This window comes from Aristolochia californica, unplaced genomic scaffold (genome assembly GCF_029961685.1).
Source record: "Aristolochia californica isolate CCGP_79_NKW_82.1479 unplaced genomic scaffold, dmAriCali1.0.hap1 SCAF_9, whole genome shotgun sequence".
Lineage (NCBI taxonomy): Eukaryota > Viridiplantae > Streptophyta > Magnoliopsida > Piperales > Aristolochiaceae > Aristolochia > Aristolochia californica.
Genome location: NW_027182290.1, coordinates 442,216 through 461,134, shown reverse-complemented (window position 1 = coordinate 461,134; position 18,919 = coordinate 442,216). Strand labels below are relative to the sequence as shown.

General features: G+C 39.1%; 2 protein-coding genes across 2 annotated transcripts; one reads left to right on the top strand and one right to left on the bottom strand.

Annotated features, from left to right (window-relative positions):
• The first annotated feature begins 2,405 nt into the window (after positions 1-2,405).
• Positions 2,406-6,374, top strand: LOC137941092 (transcription factor bHLH143-like). The gene is made up of 4 exons (XM_068786345.1): positions 2,406-2,552; positions 3,498-4,170; positions 4,264-4,411; positions 4,516-6,374. Exon 4 carries the CDS (start codon positions 4,549-4,551, stop codon positions 5,578-5,580), a length of 1,032 nt encoding a protein of 343 aa, XP_068642446.1. The 5' UTR covers positions 2,406-2,552; positions 3,498-4,170; positions 4,264-4,411; positions 4,516-4,548; the 3' UTR covers positions 5,581-6,374.
• A 4,740-nt stretch (positions 6,375-11,114) lies between these two features.
• LOC137941550 (cyclin-D3-1-like) lies at positions 11,115-13,904 on the bottom strand. The gene is made up of 6 exons (XM_068787008.1): positions 13,448-13,904; positions 12,928-13,014; positions 12,686-12,784; positions 12,336-12,537; positions 12,052-12,173; positions 11,115-11,838 (listed from the first exon to the last, which is right to left on the bottom strand). Exons 1-6 carry the CDS (start codon positions 13,751-13,753, stop codon positions 11,599-11,601), a joined length of 1,056 nt encoding a protein of 351 aa, XP_068643109.1. The 5' UTR covers positions 13,754-13,904; the 3' UTR covers positions 11,115-11,598.
• Between the last annotated feature and the right edge of the window lie 5,015 nt (positions 13,905-18,919).

Below are 18,919 nucleotides of genomic sequence, written 5' to 3'. Positions count from 1 at the left end.
GTCTCAATCTGCGCATGAACACAAGAGAGTTCCCCGATGAAACAGAAATTATTGTGACGAATTCTTTAATTCCCATCCCCACCTTTTATTCTTACGATGCGAATTGGATCAATCTATGTTACGTCCGCCTCCTGAACCGATCGAGGAGATTCTCATGCTCGGGAAAATCGCACAAAAGAGAGTGACTTAGTCAAGGTGGAGAGAACGTCTAGTAAGTCACACCACAGGCTTTGCCTTGAGTGACTTAATCTCGGATTTGTAGCGTAAACATAATTTAATATTAGAACATATGTGATATGACATCCAAATGTCACAAAAAAAAGTCAAATTTTACAAAGCGTGTATGATGGTTAAGGTAACTTGTTACCGAAGTAAATAAATCGTGCGACAACTGGGTTAGCATGATGCTCATCATTCTTAACGGGTTGGCCGTCGGCCTAAACATGGAAGCATGAGAGGCTCTATGACTTTTCTTCATTCCTCTTTTTCAACCGTCATCCTCACACCAAACTCGCACTCTTCCCGGGCACCATGGATCGCGTGTGCTTCCACCTCTCGAACGTGTGTGTGTGTGTGTATGGGTGGGGATATGATATAAAAGTATTAAAACGTAGAAATGGATATGGATTCCTTGCTTTTACCTTTATATAATTTTTTATATATTTTTATTAAACTTTGGGTTATTTGAGGGGGATCGCATGCTGTATTCTAATGGAGGCACGGTGGAGGGCCTCCAAGCGTGGAGGTTTTTGTTGGAGAATCCACAAGCAAATGGCTCCATGCTTTTCTCCCGGGTTTCATCTCCCACGCTGGCCCACCAGTCACGGTGGTGACAATGGTGGGTCCACTCGAATTTGTTCATTGCTCATATAATTGCCCTCTACCCGTCTTACATGTGTCATCTCCGTTCCCGGGATTGCATTAATCATCTTCACCAACCACTAAAAAGGAAAAACACCCAGGAAGAGCTACGTTCTCCATTATTGCACAAAGATGTCCATAAACGAAATAAAAAATTAGTTTAATGAGGTTTGAAAGCTTGACCCTGTGTTACACGATAAACGCGGCTCAACCCTCTCCATTAGGGTGGCACGGATTCTAACTTATATTTAAAATTTAGTACTATTTAACTACAAATTATCTCAAAGTTGTTTAAGATTTTGCAATGGAATATATACTAATGTATAATAACCAATTTAATAAACCTAAAACAACAAGCAAGTACCTCTGTTAATAATATTTATTCCATTGACAAATAATAACATTAGATATTCAAATACCCAAAAGTGTCAAACGATCGATCATCTTTGAGGTATGAGGAAATTATCAATCAACTTAATAGGGAGTTGACGAGAACAATTAGAGCAAATAGTATTTTCGTAAAAAAATCTATATTAACAAGTCATCTCGCGAGCTAATAAACCTAACTCAAGTGAAAACTAAACTGAACCGAGTTTTTTGCAAGTCAAGCTCGAATGGTGTGGTTCATTGGATCAGGCGATATCCGGTGAAGTGTTGAACGCGTTAGCTTATTAAAAATAGTTATGAGAAAAAGGTAAAATTTATTAACAATAAACCAAAAGCATTGAGGCTTCTTTACAACTAAACTATGTTCTAGAGGGGAGTTAGTGCCACCAAAACATAACTTCTAAATAAGAGGAGAGGGGGAGGAGTTGATTGAATGTGTCTCCTGTCCCCTCCACTCTAAACAAGAGGGCATGACACTAACAATATTATTTTCATTGACAATAAGAAAAACCTATAAATTATTGGCAGCAAATCTTCCTATCCGTCTGCAATGGAGATTCTCCAGGTTATGGAATCATGGCCTTATCTTCCTTCTCTTACTATAGTATTTGTATATTCTCTTTAGGGGTGTGTCATTTTGCCACTACTCAACTCTGCATTGAACTCCTTTTGCTTTCAGGGACATATAATATTGAAGCTACGCTTAAAACTATTGCAAAGCAAAAGGCCTGCCTTGAGAAGCCCCAACATGAGAAGCCTAGAGATTGAGGAACTATAAAAAACGTTCTTGGACCCTGCAAATGTTACCCATCCGTAAATCAAGGATACAATTAGGGGTAAATCCGGAAAGACAAGGGGAGATATTGATTGTATGATTGTATACCCTTACGGGAAGATTCGTGGAGGCCAAAGTGCCAAATTTAACCCATGGTTCGAACCCAACACTCCGGTCTACTGTTTTTTTAGACCAGATAAGGGTCATCATTAAACCATTCCTCGCCTCTGTTTTCCGTTTTTTTTTTTTCTCGATTTTAAATAAAGTTCCCCTCACTTCTTTGTTTATTCGTTAATGCTCCCTGATCGAGGGTACTACCGTCATTTAATTTTCTATAAACGCTCCAGTCGTCTCGGCCCTTTTTTCTTCGAGTGATGCTCTCTTTGCGTTTCCTGTTTCCCTGTTGAGTTCCTTCTGCTGTTTGATTTGATCGCTGAACCCTACTGTTTTTCTTCTTCGGATCGGCTTGTGGTGACGGGATCGGAGGTTTTCTGTACTGGAAATTGATTTTTTGGCTTGGTTTATCTCTGTGAGTCTCAAGATCTTGATGTTTGTTTGATTTTCCTTTTTTTACTTGTCTCCTTCTGCGATGTATGTTTGTGTTTCTGAGCGTCTGCATCCGGTTTTCTGTTCGATTTTTCTTTGTAATCTTTGTACTTCGGAATTTGCTGCGTTCTACTGTTCATTTTTCTTTTCTGTATAGAGATTACAAGGATGATTCTCTTTTGCATTTTTCTGCCCAGATCTTTCGCTTTTACTGTGGATAATTATTTTTTAGGACTTCCTTAGGGTTTTGTAAGTTGTAATGAACAGGAATTGGACTCAGCCTTCCCGTTTGTTATGGTTTGATGTTGAGTCCGGTACTAATACCACTATTCTTGAGGGAGCTTCGGCAAGCTCCTATTTTTTTTCGACTCGCTTCGCATCTTTTTTTAAGCCTTTAGGTTACGATTTAGGTTTACTCAGCTTTTGTTATTTGTTCTTTACCCTTTTACCCTATCTTTTTTTCTGCTTCTTCTCTTTCCTTTTTCTTCTGAAAACCAAGAACACTTGATTTTTTTTTGACGTTGTTTTCTTGTCTTTTTTATTCCTCCTTCATCAAATTCCATTTATTTTGAAAGAAGAAAAATTGCTAGTTTCATGTTTTTCTATTAATTTCTGCGGGAATGTTCTTTAGAGGTTCTTATTTGTCTACTCTTGGTTTGAAATTTTAGCGGTTATCTTTAGAATGGGAAATTTCATTTATTGTTCTGGTTTGTCGAAAAGTTTCTAGTTCACCTTCCTTGTGATATTTTTTTGTAGGATATCATTTTTAGGGTTTTGAAAATCTTTAGCTGCTGTTACTGCTAAGCCGTTACCTATGAGAGGGTTTGGTGTTCTTTATTCGTCCGGAATCCATACTGGTGTTTTGTCGATTATCTCGGTGAATCTATTTATATTTAGCTGCACAGTATTGACCTTGATTTTCGTGCAGGGACATCTAATTTGGAAAGGAAGTTGGATTTGGAGCCCCTATTCAGTATGCGGTGGTTGAGCTTGTCTTTTGATGTATTTAGGAAAGTTGTTTCTTTGAACCTGTACTGCAGGGTGATTCTGTAGGCATTGTCTTCTGTTAGTGACACTAGGATAACCTCCTTTGTGTTTGCTCAACTGATGGCAACAAAGTTCTTTGTTGTCTTCCCGTGCTTCTTGCTCAGGATTAGCTGAAAATACGAAAACAGATCTATTCTTCGGGTTACTGTTTTGCTTTTTCTCGTTGGATTTGTTTATCTGCTCAATCTTGGTTGTCTCTTTGAACTATTCAGCCCAGCTTTTGTGGTGTGAACTACTCCTGTGTGTCTTCCTATATAGTTGCCTGACTTTTCTGTAAGTGTCTCTAGAGTTGTGGGCGTTGGCTTGTCCCTTCCCTTTTCCGAGCTGTTCTGCCTGTAGTTCAAGGATTGGTCCACTTCCTTTCTTTAAATTTTCGTTGTTCTCCCTAATTAGGCAGTTGTTAAGGGTGTTGATTAAGGTGTGACGAAGTAATGGTGTGCCAAGCTGCCAGCCAAACGAGATTCCGGGCCTTGAAACATGAAAATGGGATTGCTGGGAGTGCTACCATTATAGTGAGAGTCATAGCATGCTTTCAACCATTGCAAGATTGCCAGGTTTACATTTCCTCCATTGTAGAAGCCCTTTTAACCATAATGTTATCTTTTATTTTATCATTGATTTTAATGCGTACATATGCTTCTCTGCAGGCTGAGTACTTCCGACATTTGCTTAAACCTGTTACGTAGACTGTGCCGTTGTCTAGTTGTTTGGTGTTTTAAGCTGCTGTTTTTTGAAGTCAGGAAGAAGATATATCCACCGCAATAACTTGTTAGAAACTGATAAATACTTCATCTGGTATGTTCTTCCTTTTATCAAATTTTATTTGAATTTGTTTCTTGAGGTTAATGGGGCATTATTGACTAATCACTGATTGATATTCTGGACTTATCAATTTCCAGGTTTCTGTTCCAATAGTTTTGACAAGTTTTTGTATGGGGAAAGACTGTGAGTCTTGGAGTTGTCAGCAGCATTCTCCGTGGCAATCAGCAAACGTGAAGTGCACGAGCATTCCGCCTGATCTGGGACCTGAAGATGGTCATTTGATGGCATTCCCTGCCTTTGCAAGCCCTCATGTTTCTCTTGCTGAACTAGCTTTACCAAAGTTGGTGGGTGAGAATGAATTGCGACAGTGGTATTGCGATTACTCCCCCCAGACATGCACTCCAGCTAAGAAATCAATTCATGAATTGTTTAGTGGATCTCCACACACTCAGACTGCTTATGCAGGAGTGGCAAATGTTAACAAGGGATTTTTTGTATTCGATCAAACTGGAAACAGGACTAGCTTGATCTTCAGCGCAGTATGCCCTCCTGCAGACGCATATTCATTGCAAAGGAAGGATTTTGGGATCGAACCTTCTTTGGTAAAGAAGGAGAACCCTGTCATCCTTAACTCTGATGAGAAATTTGGCTGGTGTGGCTTGGAAGAAACGGATATCTCTGCCCAGGAAAAAGAAAAAAGTGACATGCGTGAAGACACTGCAGAACTGGATGCCTTATTGTACTCTGATGATGAGAACGAAGAGGAGGAAGAAGAAGCTAGTACTGGTCATTCCCCTTTGGATATATCTGAATACCACCAGAAGAAAGTCATTCATGACAGGGATGAAGTTGGTACTTCTACTCCAACTAAAAAAAGGCGGCTCAATGAAACTCACGACGACATGGCTGAGGCCCTCATGGATACAGCTAGTTCAGGGAAGCTCCAGAATGGCATGTGGCTCGCAGAAGATGATGCAGAGTCGAGCTGTATCAAGGGACCGTGGGGAGGCGAGACGTGTAGCAAGCGTGTGAGAAGGGAGAGGATAAAGGAAACAGTAGGTGTTCTGAGGAGTATAATTCCAAGCGGGAAGAGCAAGAGGAAGGATGCAGCAGTCGTTCTTGACGATGCAATTCGATATCTCGGAGCTCTAAAGTTGAAAGCGAAAGCTCTTGGGCTTGGTACTGCTCTCCTCTACAGTTAATCTACGCGTGGGAGTCTATAGGATAAAAGGTATTTCACTCTATCGATATTGATTAGTAGTGATAGTCTAAAGTTATTTCCCCACTTTCTATGGCGTGGCTGTGGTGGGGGGTGGCATCGTTTAGTAGCCTATGATGCCTAAATAAAAGGAAGGAGGACGAATGATTCTGAGAGGAGAAAGAAAAAGAGGACGGGGGAGGGGGGAAACATGTATGCGGTGGTTGACTGCAATTATTTTAGACTACTATGGAGGAAAAAGAGAGAAGCGGTTGTGCACGCGCGTTGGGTGGGTCGGAAAAGGAGAAATGAAGGGGAAGGCCCGCCTTTTTGGTTGTTCTCCTGAAAAGGTGTTATTGAAACCTGAAAGCAATTCGGCTAAAGATCGGGAATCCGGATGGATAAAGAAACGAGTTTTAAGTAGGATGTGCTGCCCTGAGCTGGCTGGCTGGCTGGCTGGACAATGGTGAGTTGACTCTTAAAATCCGGGCCGGCCCTCCACTTTCTGGATCTCTCTGTGGCGTTTGTAGTAGGTCCGTGTCTGTTGCGTGTTGTATCTCTGTTGTCTGTACTTGCTTTGTTCGAGACTTTGATTTGCTTTGTTTATGTTCAGTGTACCGACTTTACGTACGTTTCCCACGACCTAGGTTAAAAATATACTTTTATCAAGACCTAGATTCCCAAGACCTTACCTATGGGCTTTGCGACGATGCTAGTGTCGCATGGCCGTTAGGATCTTAGCATCTAAGGTAGCCCTCGGGGGCTTCAGGGAATTTGATTTTTTACTTCCTTATCTCACATTTGCATCCAGCCGTCTTGTTGAATTATTTTGTCTTCATCTTCGTCTTCTCCGAGATGTGAATGTGAGTCCACAATAAAGGTAATTGGACTTTTGAAAGTACCTGATATGCGAGTAAGGGAATGGTTGGTTCAGAGATGGTTGGCAACTTTCAATTTTGATGTTACCGTCTTAACAAGTATAAGTTTGAGATTCCAAGCTGGGCCTAAAGGATTTTGAGCTCTGGAGGCAGCTAAAGAAATGCGTTTGGTTCATAGACAGCCTGAACAATCTTGGAAACTCTATCGATCTGGCCCAGCCAAATGTCAGTCCATAATCTAACTAAAGATCCATCTTGTGTATGAGGCCCGGCTGCAAATGGGTTTGTAGTCTACACGTAACCATCTTCCTTCTTCTTTTGCATCTTCCCAGTCCACATGCATATTAAGCAGCAAGAAACAGTCCACATTTCATTAAAAAGGGACACAGCTTTGTCAAGCTGCCCTTCATGAAAGTAGGCATTAATCATGGTATTCCATGAAACCACATCTCTCTCTGGCATCTCATCAAACAACTGTTGAACAGAAACAGCGTCCCCAGCCTTGACATAGCACATGATCATAGAAATCCATGAGACATCTGGTGTAACACTAATCTGTAGCCTAACTGACTAAGAAGGAAATCGATAACAAGATTCTTTGGTTAGTTTGACATGTACTGCACATTGTGAAGAGTGAGAATGTTCCCAGATATGAATTTCAACTCCACTTCTCCTTCACCTATCACTAGAGCAAACACTGGAATTGCCCTTTGTTTCATTTCTCCCTTTGACCTTCTAGAAGGGAATTCAGTGTCAATGCACTAATTGGTTGGATTAAATGTCATATTTATTTCTAAGTTAATTGTTACTAACCTGATATCGGTTCCAGTCATGTTAATTCCGATTATCCTGTTTACTTTCACCTTTGCCCTTTATTTTTCCTATCAACACTGTTTAACAAAGTGACCGATTTTCCGACCACAAACATAACATGCTCTCTTTTTCTATTCCTTCTGAATTTTCTATTTAGGCTTACAAAGAATTTCTAGACTTTCTTCTTGATGAAGTTAGTCTTCTTTAATTCTATCAAATTTTACTAACTTCAGATCCGCTGCCCTCATCTTTCTCGTATTTGTGTTTTAACTCATGATCTTGCTAGTATTTGGGCTACTAACTGGTGGGGCACTCACAACACAACTACATAGAACAAATGTAGAGTTATTAACTGTTATTCCATTTGTTTCTCTCATCTATTGAGAATTTTCTCATCATTGAAAGAGATTCATCTCCTTGGTAGGGCCTCTTCTTGAATGAAGGATATTCCTCTATTTATTTCAAGAACACAAAGAACAAATTTTTTCTCTTAAACACATGTGTGATAGACCACACACATACGAAACCATGCACATGTGCGAGCAACGGAGCCCCACACGATCGTGTTAGAGTTTCACGTGACCTCAGAAGATTTGTGGGTATTTATATTTAAGTCAGGAAGTCCCTATTGCTTTTAACAACGTGGGACTAAAAGGAAATTGAACCAAAAGAAAACATGTCTTAATCCTACAACCTTAAACATATCTCACAAGCAAGCTATACACACACTTGTATACCTCTTATAGACGCTCGTATGTTTTTATTTTTAAAAACTTCTAACATTAACACTATAAACAATTTTGCTTGCCCCTAATTTTCTCAAACATTTAAGCAAAAGAGATTTTGTTCTTGAGTGCATGATGTAAAGATTGTTGTGTAACTCAATTTGCAATGCACAACATGTCATCCTTAAAATAAAAGAGATTGCCAAATCAATCCAGCTTGCCTTGCCAGTAACTCAAATTCCCCAAAATTCTGCAAAAAGGAAAAGAGTAAAATGTAGCAGCTACAGATTTGGCTATTCGATGCTTTCAGAAATCTCATTTTAAGTTACTGGAGATGGCAAACTCCTGAATTCGCCAATAAATTCTCCGTGGTCGTTCCCTTGATGGGAAAAAACTATTTGCTGAGACGAAAACAAAGGCTGTCCCTTGGGTTTATGAGGATTCAACTCAGTTTCCCTATTCAGAGCTACATATCTACGTTCCACTGTCCATGCAGATAGTATTTGAGGACGGTAGCAGAGATGCTCAAGTGTAGATTTTGAATTTGATCGATATTAATGCTCACCGCTGTGAGAACCAGACAAGGGTCAAGAATCCAGCAGATTAGACCTGAAAAGAGGTGAATTCGCGCAATAACCATGAGCTGTGACAGCACTCAAAAAAGTGATTTCATATTGGCCACTGTAAAAGAAGTTGTGGTATACCTGGTCTGAGTAATCTGCTGCTCCTTCCAGCTTCAGTCATTTCTTCTCGTCTGTAAAGCATCTGGTTGCAGAAAGAGAGATCTCTCTTCGATCGATTTGGATTTTCAATTAATATCTCCTATGCTTTTTACCTCAAAGAACTGCTCAGGACGAAGGAGAGATGATCTCAGCCTTGAATCCTTTCCAACCTACCGATAACAAGAGTACGTTTTAGACTGGAGATCCATGAATAAGACTGTGAAGCGACCAGACCACCCAAAAACCCTCGCCACCTTGATCATTTGGATCTTCACGTGGTGACTGAGATAAAATAAAAAAAAAAGTTCACCTCAATTTTTTTTTTACCTGTCATTTCAGATAACTATATAATGCGTTACTTTCCTTCTTCCCTTCTGTCCAAAGAAATGGACAAGTGAATCAGTTCTGCCACTGTCTTCCACTTTAACCATCGGTAACGCCCCCTCCATCTCCCTCATTCACTCCCCAACTCCTTGGTTTCTGTGCAGTCATACTTGCTTACCAGACAATTTAACCCAGATTGAGGAGATGATCACTTTGAACATTGAACAATGGATACCCAGATACATTTAGTTGATTCAACGACTCTCGATTTTCAAGTGTTCTTTTTCAATTATTTCATTTTGTAATTCCGCAGACCTGAAGTTCACTGTAACCACCCTTTTCAGGATTTTTTATTTTATTTTTTCCAATTCTGAATCTGCTCTACTTGGAAGATAAACAGAATTACGATCGGAGACAGTGGAGGTAGTAAACATTCCACCTACCCAAGCAGCTCTGGCAGGCGAAATAGAGCAGGAGCAAGTGGGGAACATCTATCCGTCAAAGGGTGAGCCCTCCAATAACTATCACCTTTGAGCTTCGAAAGTGCAATCTGGAGTAATTAGTTGTGAGAGACTAGTGTATGGGCATTTTAGAGGTTCAAGGGTTTTGTCTTCTCTGGCTTGGCTCATCTCTCCCTCGTCTCTGCCCCCTCATTAATGCCTCTGATCACTCTGCTCAAAAGGAATATGGAGCATTAAGATACCCTAATCTCCATATTGTGAGTGCATTTTTTTGTATTAGCGTCTCCGTTTAATCCATCGCACATGCTTAGGAACAAAACTCTTTCATATTGAAGCAGGTGCCATTTTTTGTAATTTGTAAATGCTCCCGGCGATTTACGAAGGAAGTGCTACTGCTACATGTTTTGGAGACATCAGAGCCAGCATTGGATCCTCCTCCACCCATTTAATACTTGCAATGTGGTTTTCATCAGTTTGCTGAAGTCCGTAACCGAACGGCAATTGTAGCTGTTTGCAGCCTTCCATGGCCTCCTCCTCCTAGGCCACAGCTTCTAGGGAGCTTTTACATGCAAGAAATGATGGAAGGGACCCATCTCTTTGCCGTTCCATCTGCCGAGTGGTTACCCACCTAAAGGGAAGCTCGTCCTGTGAGAGCTCACTTCTGAACAGTCATGAAAGCTTTTGGAATTTCCTGCGAGGTTGGCCAGCAATTCAGGCTGATATACATATCAAATATAGATGTTTCGTATTCTGAATCGTAGGGTCACATCTCTAATGGTCCCTTTGTGTTAACGTAGACAGGGGCCACATCTGATGATGAATGTTGAAGCTTGAAAAATCTTGGCCCGCAGGTCCGTGTCTTGTCTCTCCTGTTCGTTACCAGTATTTATGAGCAACAGTCCAGAAGGAAAACTTCACATTGATTGCCATATGGTCCACCTCTCAGCACGATACAGATCGGCATTGTGTACTCCTCTCTACTCTTAGCGTCGAGCAAATACAACCCTGCTTCGGTCTATAGCTTACACTTAGTTCTTTAATTTCGACCTGACTGGGGAAACATATTATTAACTTAGTATTCTGAGAAGAGAATATAGAGGACTTGCTCGATCTAGTTTGAAATTATTATATACAATCCGTATAGATTCTTGGCTGTGCAAGCTAGCTATCCTATGGTTCGGATCTTGCACAAGGGAAGTACCACAAGGAATTGTGAATCATCTGATAGGATGGTTCTATAAATGGTTAACATATATAGTTCTTCTTTGAATAGATTACTAGTAATCTTTGTTATTTAGCTGAGAGAGGAAGTAATTATAAAAGGGTAAATGGGTTAGAACCAGAAACAACTGTATGGGATATCTATAAAAAAGGAAGAGAAGACAAAGGGAGAACAGTTCGGCCATTCTCTCCTTAAAGGGCAACTGAAACTTCTAAGTGGACCCCCACCTCCAAATACCTATAAATATATGCAGATTCTCTTCCCTGCAGAGTTTTTATGCTGCATTCCCAAGATTTCTTCTGACTCAAGCCTTTCTTTAATCACGGAGGCAGCAGACCCCAAATTCTAACCAGACACACAGTCAAACAGAGGTGACACTCCCAGAAATACAGAAAGGTTATCCCATTTAATATTATAACCAATAATAAGAAAAAAATTCTTTTTAAAAAAATGAAAACCCACTGCCTTTTTTTTTCAAGGTGATTTTTTTTTTCTAATTTTTCACAAGAAATATAATCCAAAAAAGAAGAAAAAGAATAGTCCTCTCTGGTATCCACTGTTTATGTTCCTGCTCCTCCTTGTTTATGTTCATCTGTTTTGTGATGTCAATCCAGGATGTTTCCCTCTTCTTTTCTCCTCGATGACTACCAAGTACCACCACAAGGAAGAATTCTGATAAATACTAGCCAGTGGCCGTTGCATTCATGTTCAAAGCATGGGCTGATGAAGTGATGATTCCTCCCCTCGATTGTAATTTATTTTTTCAGGTTTTGAAGCTTCAGCCTCTCTGCTATTTCTCTCTGCTGGCCACACCAAAACTCCCATTCAACCAACCAAACTTGACTCGTGTGAGAGAACCACCCTTCAGCAAAGGAGATCATGACTTCATCTCCCTCTCAGAATATCTATTTAATTTCCTCCTCTTAGGAGGTGGAGTTGTGTGAGAATTTGCACATGACCCAACTGTTATTTCACCACTTTTATAGCTAAAGCACGCAGCATCCAAAACCCCCACTGGGCTCTGAGGAACAGATGCAATGGAGCCAGTAACAACTTTCTCTGGCCTGCTTATCAATCCCGAGTCTTGAAGCACCTCGTAGCACCTCTGAACTCTCTCCTGCGGTTCATAAGCAGAGCACTAGTTGATAAAATTCACAGTAGAGCTAAAACCAGAGTCAATTTTTTACCAAATTAGCTTTCTGTTGATGGACCAGAAACGTTTAAAGTTTAAATTCTATGAGCAGTTCAGTGTATTTGATCAAAGCCAAAAGTATTAAAGGTGATCCAGAAACGAAAAGCATAATTTTCTTTCTGGGGTGCATCATCGTACCTTCTGTACATGGATGAAACAAGATACAGCCTTCTCGAAATCCACTGTTTCAGTTTCTGCTGATACAGATATTGCCACTGCGGAAGCTATCTCAGAAGGTCTAAACCCCATGAATTCGATACCTGCACGCAGTTTCCCATAGAGTGCAAACATGTCACTTTTTATCAATCTAATTATAAGTTTTGCAATGTCAATGTCCGTCCACAGTTTCAGCGCCACTGAATAAAAGTGAAAGGAATTTGATTTACACTTGCGTATTTGCGAGCAGAAAACGATAGACGAACCTCTGATTGTGTTTTGCACGAGCTCCACGGATCGAGAGATTGAACCCCTTGGTGGCGTGTTACCGTCATTTAGTTTCCGAAGAAAGCAATCTAGGAATGAAAAAGGAGTAATTGCTCGCATTCTCCACTTCAGAGTGCTTAAGACAAGAAGCTCCATTCTCTGTATGGTCCTTGCTTCAAACACATATTTTGATTCCCCGACCTGAATGATGGGGGCATCATTGAGCGGTCAGGTAATGGTATTTTAAATAACCCAGAAAAAGGTTCCAAGTAAATTAAGCAATCAGAACTGTTCAAGAGGCGTTTCAGATGGTTCTGCATTTAGTTTCATTCAATTTAGTTTTCTTCACCTGTAAGTCTAGGATAAGCGGGACTACTGTTTCCTCCATCTTGGCTGCTAGAGATAAGCAGGCCACGGATAATAGCTGCATCATCCAAGATTTACCTTGCTGCAAATGGAGAAGTAGAAAGAATGAAAAAAAGGTAACTAAGAATGAATCCAGGAGAATCCTTCATAACGCCGATAAAATCTGCTTCAGAAAAGAAAATTTCCGAGGAAAAGAAAGACTTGGGGTCTGATTCATCAACTTACAGGGAGTTCGTATGTCGAAAGAAATCTATCCAAATAATTTATGGATAAGTATGCGCTGAGGGGTCCAAAACTGTAATAGGCATGAACCTGTTTAACAGAAATGCAAAATCTTTCAAACCACAGAAAACGCAGGGACGCAGAGAAACAAAAATGAACTGAGAAATGAGGATTCCGACCCGTTGAATAATCAAATAGGATCGAATAGACGCGAAGGCACAGCCGAAATCCAATTCAAGAGAACTTCAAACTCATCTTGAAATGACACTCCCGATATTAAATAAAAAAAAATGGCAATCAACAACTAACAAAATATCAATAGCACAGTCGGTAAAATGAATACCCAAATGGGTTTCTGATAACCCAATAGTCGCAAAACGAAAAAATTAATAGGCAAACGGATAAAAGAAAAAAAGAAAACGCACCCCATTCATTGACCACTCAATCAACAAGTGGAAGACAACAATGGAGGCAAAAACGAAGACGGGAAAAAGCGACCCAAAAATGATGCGCTACCACCCACCTTTCCAATCCAATTTACAGCGTCTCTTCTCAGAGAAAAATCCAACTGTCCTCTCTGCAATCGCTCCAGATAGTCTTCCCTGGGCAAATGCTCACATTCTCTCTCCACCATGACTCTCAGACACTCATCACTCTGTAATGGCAGACCCATCAAGAAATCCCCCAAAAAACTCTCTTTGTGATTGTTGCTACTATCAGTATTCTCTATCCCATCGACAACACCAACATCATCATCAAAACCCATGATGCTGTTGTTGTCCTCCGGGCATAGGAGGCTTGAGGCTACGCACTCAAAGCTGGGAGCCATTGCAGACGACAAGCAGAGCCAGGAGGTATCAAAAACAAAATCCAAATCCAAAAGGATGCTTTTGTTAGCAAAGGGAGATCTTTTCCATGTTCATTGTTATTCAGTCGATACAGAGAGGAGAAAAGAAGAGGAGAGACAAGGATACAACCAAGAGTCCTCCAAGACTGTTGCTGAGAGGTGGGTTATGTAGGAAATGCGCCTATTTAGGGTTGGTCGAGAGGGGCATGAGTTGGAAAGAGTAAAATTTCTGCCAAAAAACGAAAAAAAAAAAAAAAAATTAAAAAAAGGGTTTGATTTCAGGAACCCAATTTTCCCATTCGTTTCATGATGAAGTAATTATTGAAACGAAAAGAATTTTCAAGACTCTGGTGGTGTGGTTTTGATTATTTGCCATTGCTTCCACCAAAGTTTGCCTTCTTAACATGACAGATGTACCCTCGTCTCTTCACTTGTTCAAAAGAATTAGGGCTGTAAATATGAAAAAAAAAATACCAAGTGGAATTTATGAGCATTTAATTAATCTTCAAATTAAAAACATAAAAATACATTTATTTAATATTATAAAGAACTGAATATCAATCCTAGTCCAGTTTAGTCTATTTCTAAATATTTAAAATTGAAAAATAACGGACGAGAATAAAATAAAAAATCATCTGTGACTTTTTTTAATGAAGTACCGAAAAATTCGGATATCGAACTTAAATTTATCCAATCTTTCTTTAAAATGAAGAAAAAAAACTAGTTAACCGCAATTTGTTCATTAAATTAGCAAACTCTACTTAAGCAATATTTTTTTAAAAAAAAAGTTAAAAAATTTCCAAAAGAAACCCATAAATTTTATGAGTTTTAATGTAATTTAATTTTAAATAAAGAAAAGATAAAATAACAAAGCATGGTAAAAAAATAAAAAATAAAAAAAATAAAAGGGCAAGGGACAGAGGGAGGAGTGAATGACAGATAAGGGCTATTTCGGTCAAACCGCTAAAAGTTCTAAGACAAGGGGGCAATAACGTACTTTCAAGAGGCTCAACAGCGACCAATCGGTGCAAAGTCTTGTTTCTTTCCTTCCTCGGGGACGCGTGCGCTCTGTTTTCGCAGCAGGTGACCAAAATAGCCGTTTCTTCCAATAGCTAGTTCCCAACAATAGTTCTTTGTCCATATTACCCTTCCGTCCTCTTTTATTTACTCTTTAGGAAAAAAAAAAAATTCTCTTCTGGCTTTCCAAAAAATGAGATCCCTCCTCATGCTTTGACTCTTAGAATTGTAGGGGCATTTTGGTTAATAAGTGGGGCAGAAGGATATTAAAGAATTATGCATTGTTTGAATCAAAGATATTAATGGGTCATGGAGGGTTAATGCTGCCTCCTGCCATCAAACAACTAGATTGGGTCCACTTCTGGGAAAATCTCATGGATTGTTTGGAAGAAGGTCCACCACAGGTGGGGCCAGCTTTGGAGGAGAAGAGTGAGGAGGGAAAGAGGAAAAGGCTCCTTGGCTTAGAATTATGCCACACTAGGGGGAGGGGACTTTTTAGGTGTAGGCTCTGGGCCCATGCATGGTGGAGGGGCCACAAAAGATATGTACCTTTTTGGGTTTTCAACACTAAAAAGTAAAAATTCTCTCTACAAAGTTGTCTAAAATGGGCCAAAGTATAGGGAAAAAGGGAGTTTTTGTAAGAAGGGGGAGATCAGGTGAGCCTTGGATACTTGCCCTTGCTTTGATGAGAACTTGCTTAGAACCATGGCTTTAAAAGATGGATAGCCTTTTTCTTTTTCACTAAGAGCTAGCTGCAATTCCTAAACCTTTTGCTCTCTTTGAAAATGTAACTTCTTTTGATCCCTCTCTCCACCCTTTGGATTTTTTTTTTTTTTCTTCTTTTTTTTGTCCAGACAGATCCTTGGTTTTTTCCTTCCAATGCCCAAAGACTTTAGCTTGTCTCATGCACATGTGAAACAGATTTCTATGAGGTCCCCATTTGCTTTAGAGTTGGTGAGCAGTAGCCGTGCTCTCTTCTAGGACTTCCCTTTTGTCCATTGGAGAGTCTTCTTCCTTTGTTTGAGATTCGAGCTTGAGACAGTGTTTCAAACCCTCCATTTTTTTAGTCGCCCAATGACTCTCTCCCTCTCTCTCTTATATACTAAATTATATAATAACAAATGACTTGAAATGAAGCTTGGTTGGGTATAAAACCTATTCTTATTGGCATTTTGTCATACACTTGCTCATCATTTAGGCCCCGCCCCATATGCAGAGAAGTTTTTACTTCTAAAAGTTGAATCAGATAATGGGTTGCTTAATTCTAATATTGAACGAAACTTTCTCTCTACTCTCTCTACTAATCTGTAAAGTATTATTAATCTTCTGAGTCCAGATGCTTTAGCTTTCCCTTAATTCTACACGTGCAAAGCTGTGTGGACCGCCATGAAAAGCATCCAGAACATCCGCCATATCTTCAGTGTCTCCACAGGAAGCGCTGTTCATGGGCAGGGTATCCCCCAGAGGCTCCACATGTTAGCCTTTATGCCGCCACTTGCTTATAAAATAACCTGGAAAGATAAACCAAAACTAATCGTGTTTAGTTGGCACTGTACAGCTCTAGTGCGGTCTGTCCCCTGCTTGCCTCTACCCGTTGTCTTAATCAAAATCACCCCCGCCCATATGGCACAGCATGGGAGTCTGGATCGAAAGTGCCCACAACCCTCTTCCAGTCTTCCTTCAAACGGTCCATGGAGAGAGAATGGAAAGAGAGAAGGAAAAAGACGGAGGGCGAGTTAACGGTTCTTAGTACAGTAAAAATGATCTATTCTATTCTTGTCCATATATCTCTCAAGATCGAGGTGTCTCCGTTTTTTAATTGTTTTCACACAGTCAAATCAAACTCCTTGATGAACAGAAATATAATAAGAGTTTCAGTAAAGAACCATGCACGGCACTCGCTGATAAACCTATATATTTTCCTTCTCTCTCTCTCTCTCTCTCTCCCCCCCTCATCAATCTATAAAACAAGTGGTTGGCTTTGTTTGAGAGACAATGTGGAGTTCTTTGTGAATGAATTGGCTTGTCTCCCCTTAAATGAAGAGGGCCAAGCACCAGTCAAACTCAAGACAAGAGCACTGATCTTCTTCCAGTTTTTGGAAAAAAATCCCATCAACTAGTAGAGCACTCTGGTTGTCTGTTTCTTCTTATTGCAGAAACAAAATTTCTTTTTCTTTGTTCATGATCACACAAGGGAAAGAGAGAATGCAGCAGTGAAAAGGTTGGACTTGATAGTAACAGATTCTCTTCCCAAGTAAGGTGTTTCTGCTACTGTTCGTGTCTCTTCTCATGGGAATAAGAAAACAATGATGATGGCCAGACCAACAAAATCATAACTAAGGTTTAAGCTAGTCAAGCTCGCAAAGTAGTTCTGCTTAGTCCTAGTCCATTTCAAATTTCTAGAGCTTTCCAAGGAATCTCACATGCTAAGCTAAGCAACTTCTCCTTGGATTCATTCTTTCCCTCCATGACACAAATATTCAGCATGTCAGGTATGCGATGACAAAGAAATTTTGACTTGATTTTCTCTCTCTATGCTACTGATCGAATCTCATGATCACCCAGAGTTGCCATTTCTTGAACAAGGTATCTGATCACTTGAGCTAAGAAGATGCTTGATGCTTCCCTTGTTCTCAAGGGAAGGAAGGTTTGACTGAAAATCTTAAGATGCTCATAGTCTGTGTCCCTGCAGTGATCATTGCCTCCTTTTTATGCTGCTTCTTGGGACCCAATTCTGTTCTTGGTTTGAGGTGTGAATGATATCTTTTCTTCTTTGGAAGAGTAAACATTCCGGTAGTAGTTGATGATTGATTCAATCTATTAAATTCAAAAGGCACAGTGAACCTGTTTCCGTGAATCAAATTCCAATGACAAGAGATACCTCCCCTAGGTCTTTTTATCTTGAATCTTTGACACAACAATGCAGTAGTTTGACCAAATCATTTTTTGCATGTGGAGAGGCTGTCTCACACCAACTTAGGGAACTCAAGTGTCAGGCTGTTTCCGTTGATGTTTAAGTGTGGCTACTAGCTAGTTGATAGAAATGTATTTGGACGTAGAAAGAGGAGATGATCAAATTAATGAACTCAGAATTTCACTATTAATCATCCTTTATAACTAGGGAATTTCACCAAAATTACCATTTAAAACAACTTATTTTGAAAAACAACGACGTCATTAAAATATTTTGAAAAATACCCAATTTTGACTAGTCCACTGCACATGTGTATAGTCAAAGGCGACACGTAAGCTTTGATTGCCTACATGTTGCCACATCATCAGTGCAGTGAAGTTAGATGAACACATCGTCTGCCACGTAAGCTACCATGTAATTAAATAAAAAAATTGAATAATTTTTTTTTAAAATAAAAAAATCAAATACACTTTTTATTACCTTATATCGAAAAAGTTAATATAACTCTTTGTTGAGTAATGTAATGTGTCCTCAAAATCCTTTACCACTAAAAATATAGAATACTACAAGTTCAAATTTTGTTACAAGCTTGTTAAGATGAATGTGTGAGGAAGGGTGTTAATTTCATCACTTTACTTAATTTTTATTTATCATTTATTAAATAAAATAAAAAATAATATTTTTTCCCAATTAGATATTCAAATAATTTTACCCAATTACTCATTTACCATTTATTTAATAGAATGGAAATGAATAAGGATTATTTAGTACCTCAATAAACAATTACCCAATTGCATTTAAGAGGTGATTCGATATATTTTTATTTGAGAGAATGTTTATTTGAAGTAAAATATGATTAAAGTGTATTTTTAAGGATTTTAAATTATTTTTATAGGATTTTTTGCATATTAGAATGACATATTTTTACGTTCTTGTGTATACGATAATGTGATTTTTTATACTTTTCATGGTTTTATAAAATTTTAAATTTGTAATTATTATTCCAATTATTTATCCGATTACTGTTTCTACCATTCAATGAATAGGTAAATAAATGACTTGTGGAATAAATGATTTTATATAACCATAATAACGTGTATTTAGGGTTTTATATATATATATATATATATATATATATATATTTGATTTTTTTTATAAAATTTATATGAGACTATTGTAAGCCTATATTTTGTACATACAAGCCAACCAGATAGGAT

Excerpts from the sequence above, each read along its gene's own strand:
- LOC137941092 (XM_068786345.1), top strand. The coding sequence starts at position 4,549 with ATGGGGAAAGACTGTGAGTCTTGGAGTTGTCAGCAGCATTCTCCGTGG.
- LOC137941550 (XM_068787008.1), bottom strand. The coding sequence starts at position 13,753 with ATGGCTCCCAGCTTTGAGTGCGTAGCCTCAAGCCTCCTATGCCCGGAG. Across the intron at positions 12,174-12,335 it reads CGTGCAAAACACAATCAGAG|GTATCGAATTCATGGGGTTT; the intron begins GTTCGTCTATCG and ends AACTGCGTGCAG. Across the intron at positions 11,839-12,051 it reads GTTTCATCCATGTACAGAAG|GAGAGAGTTCAGAGGTGCTA; the intron begins GTACGATGATGC and ends TATGAACCGCAG.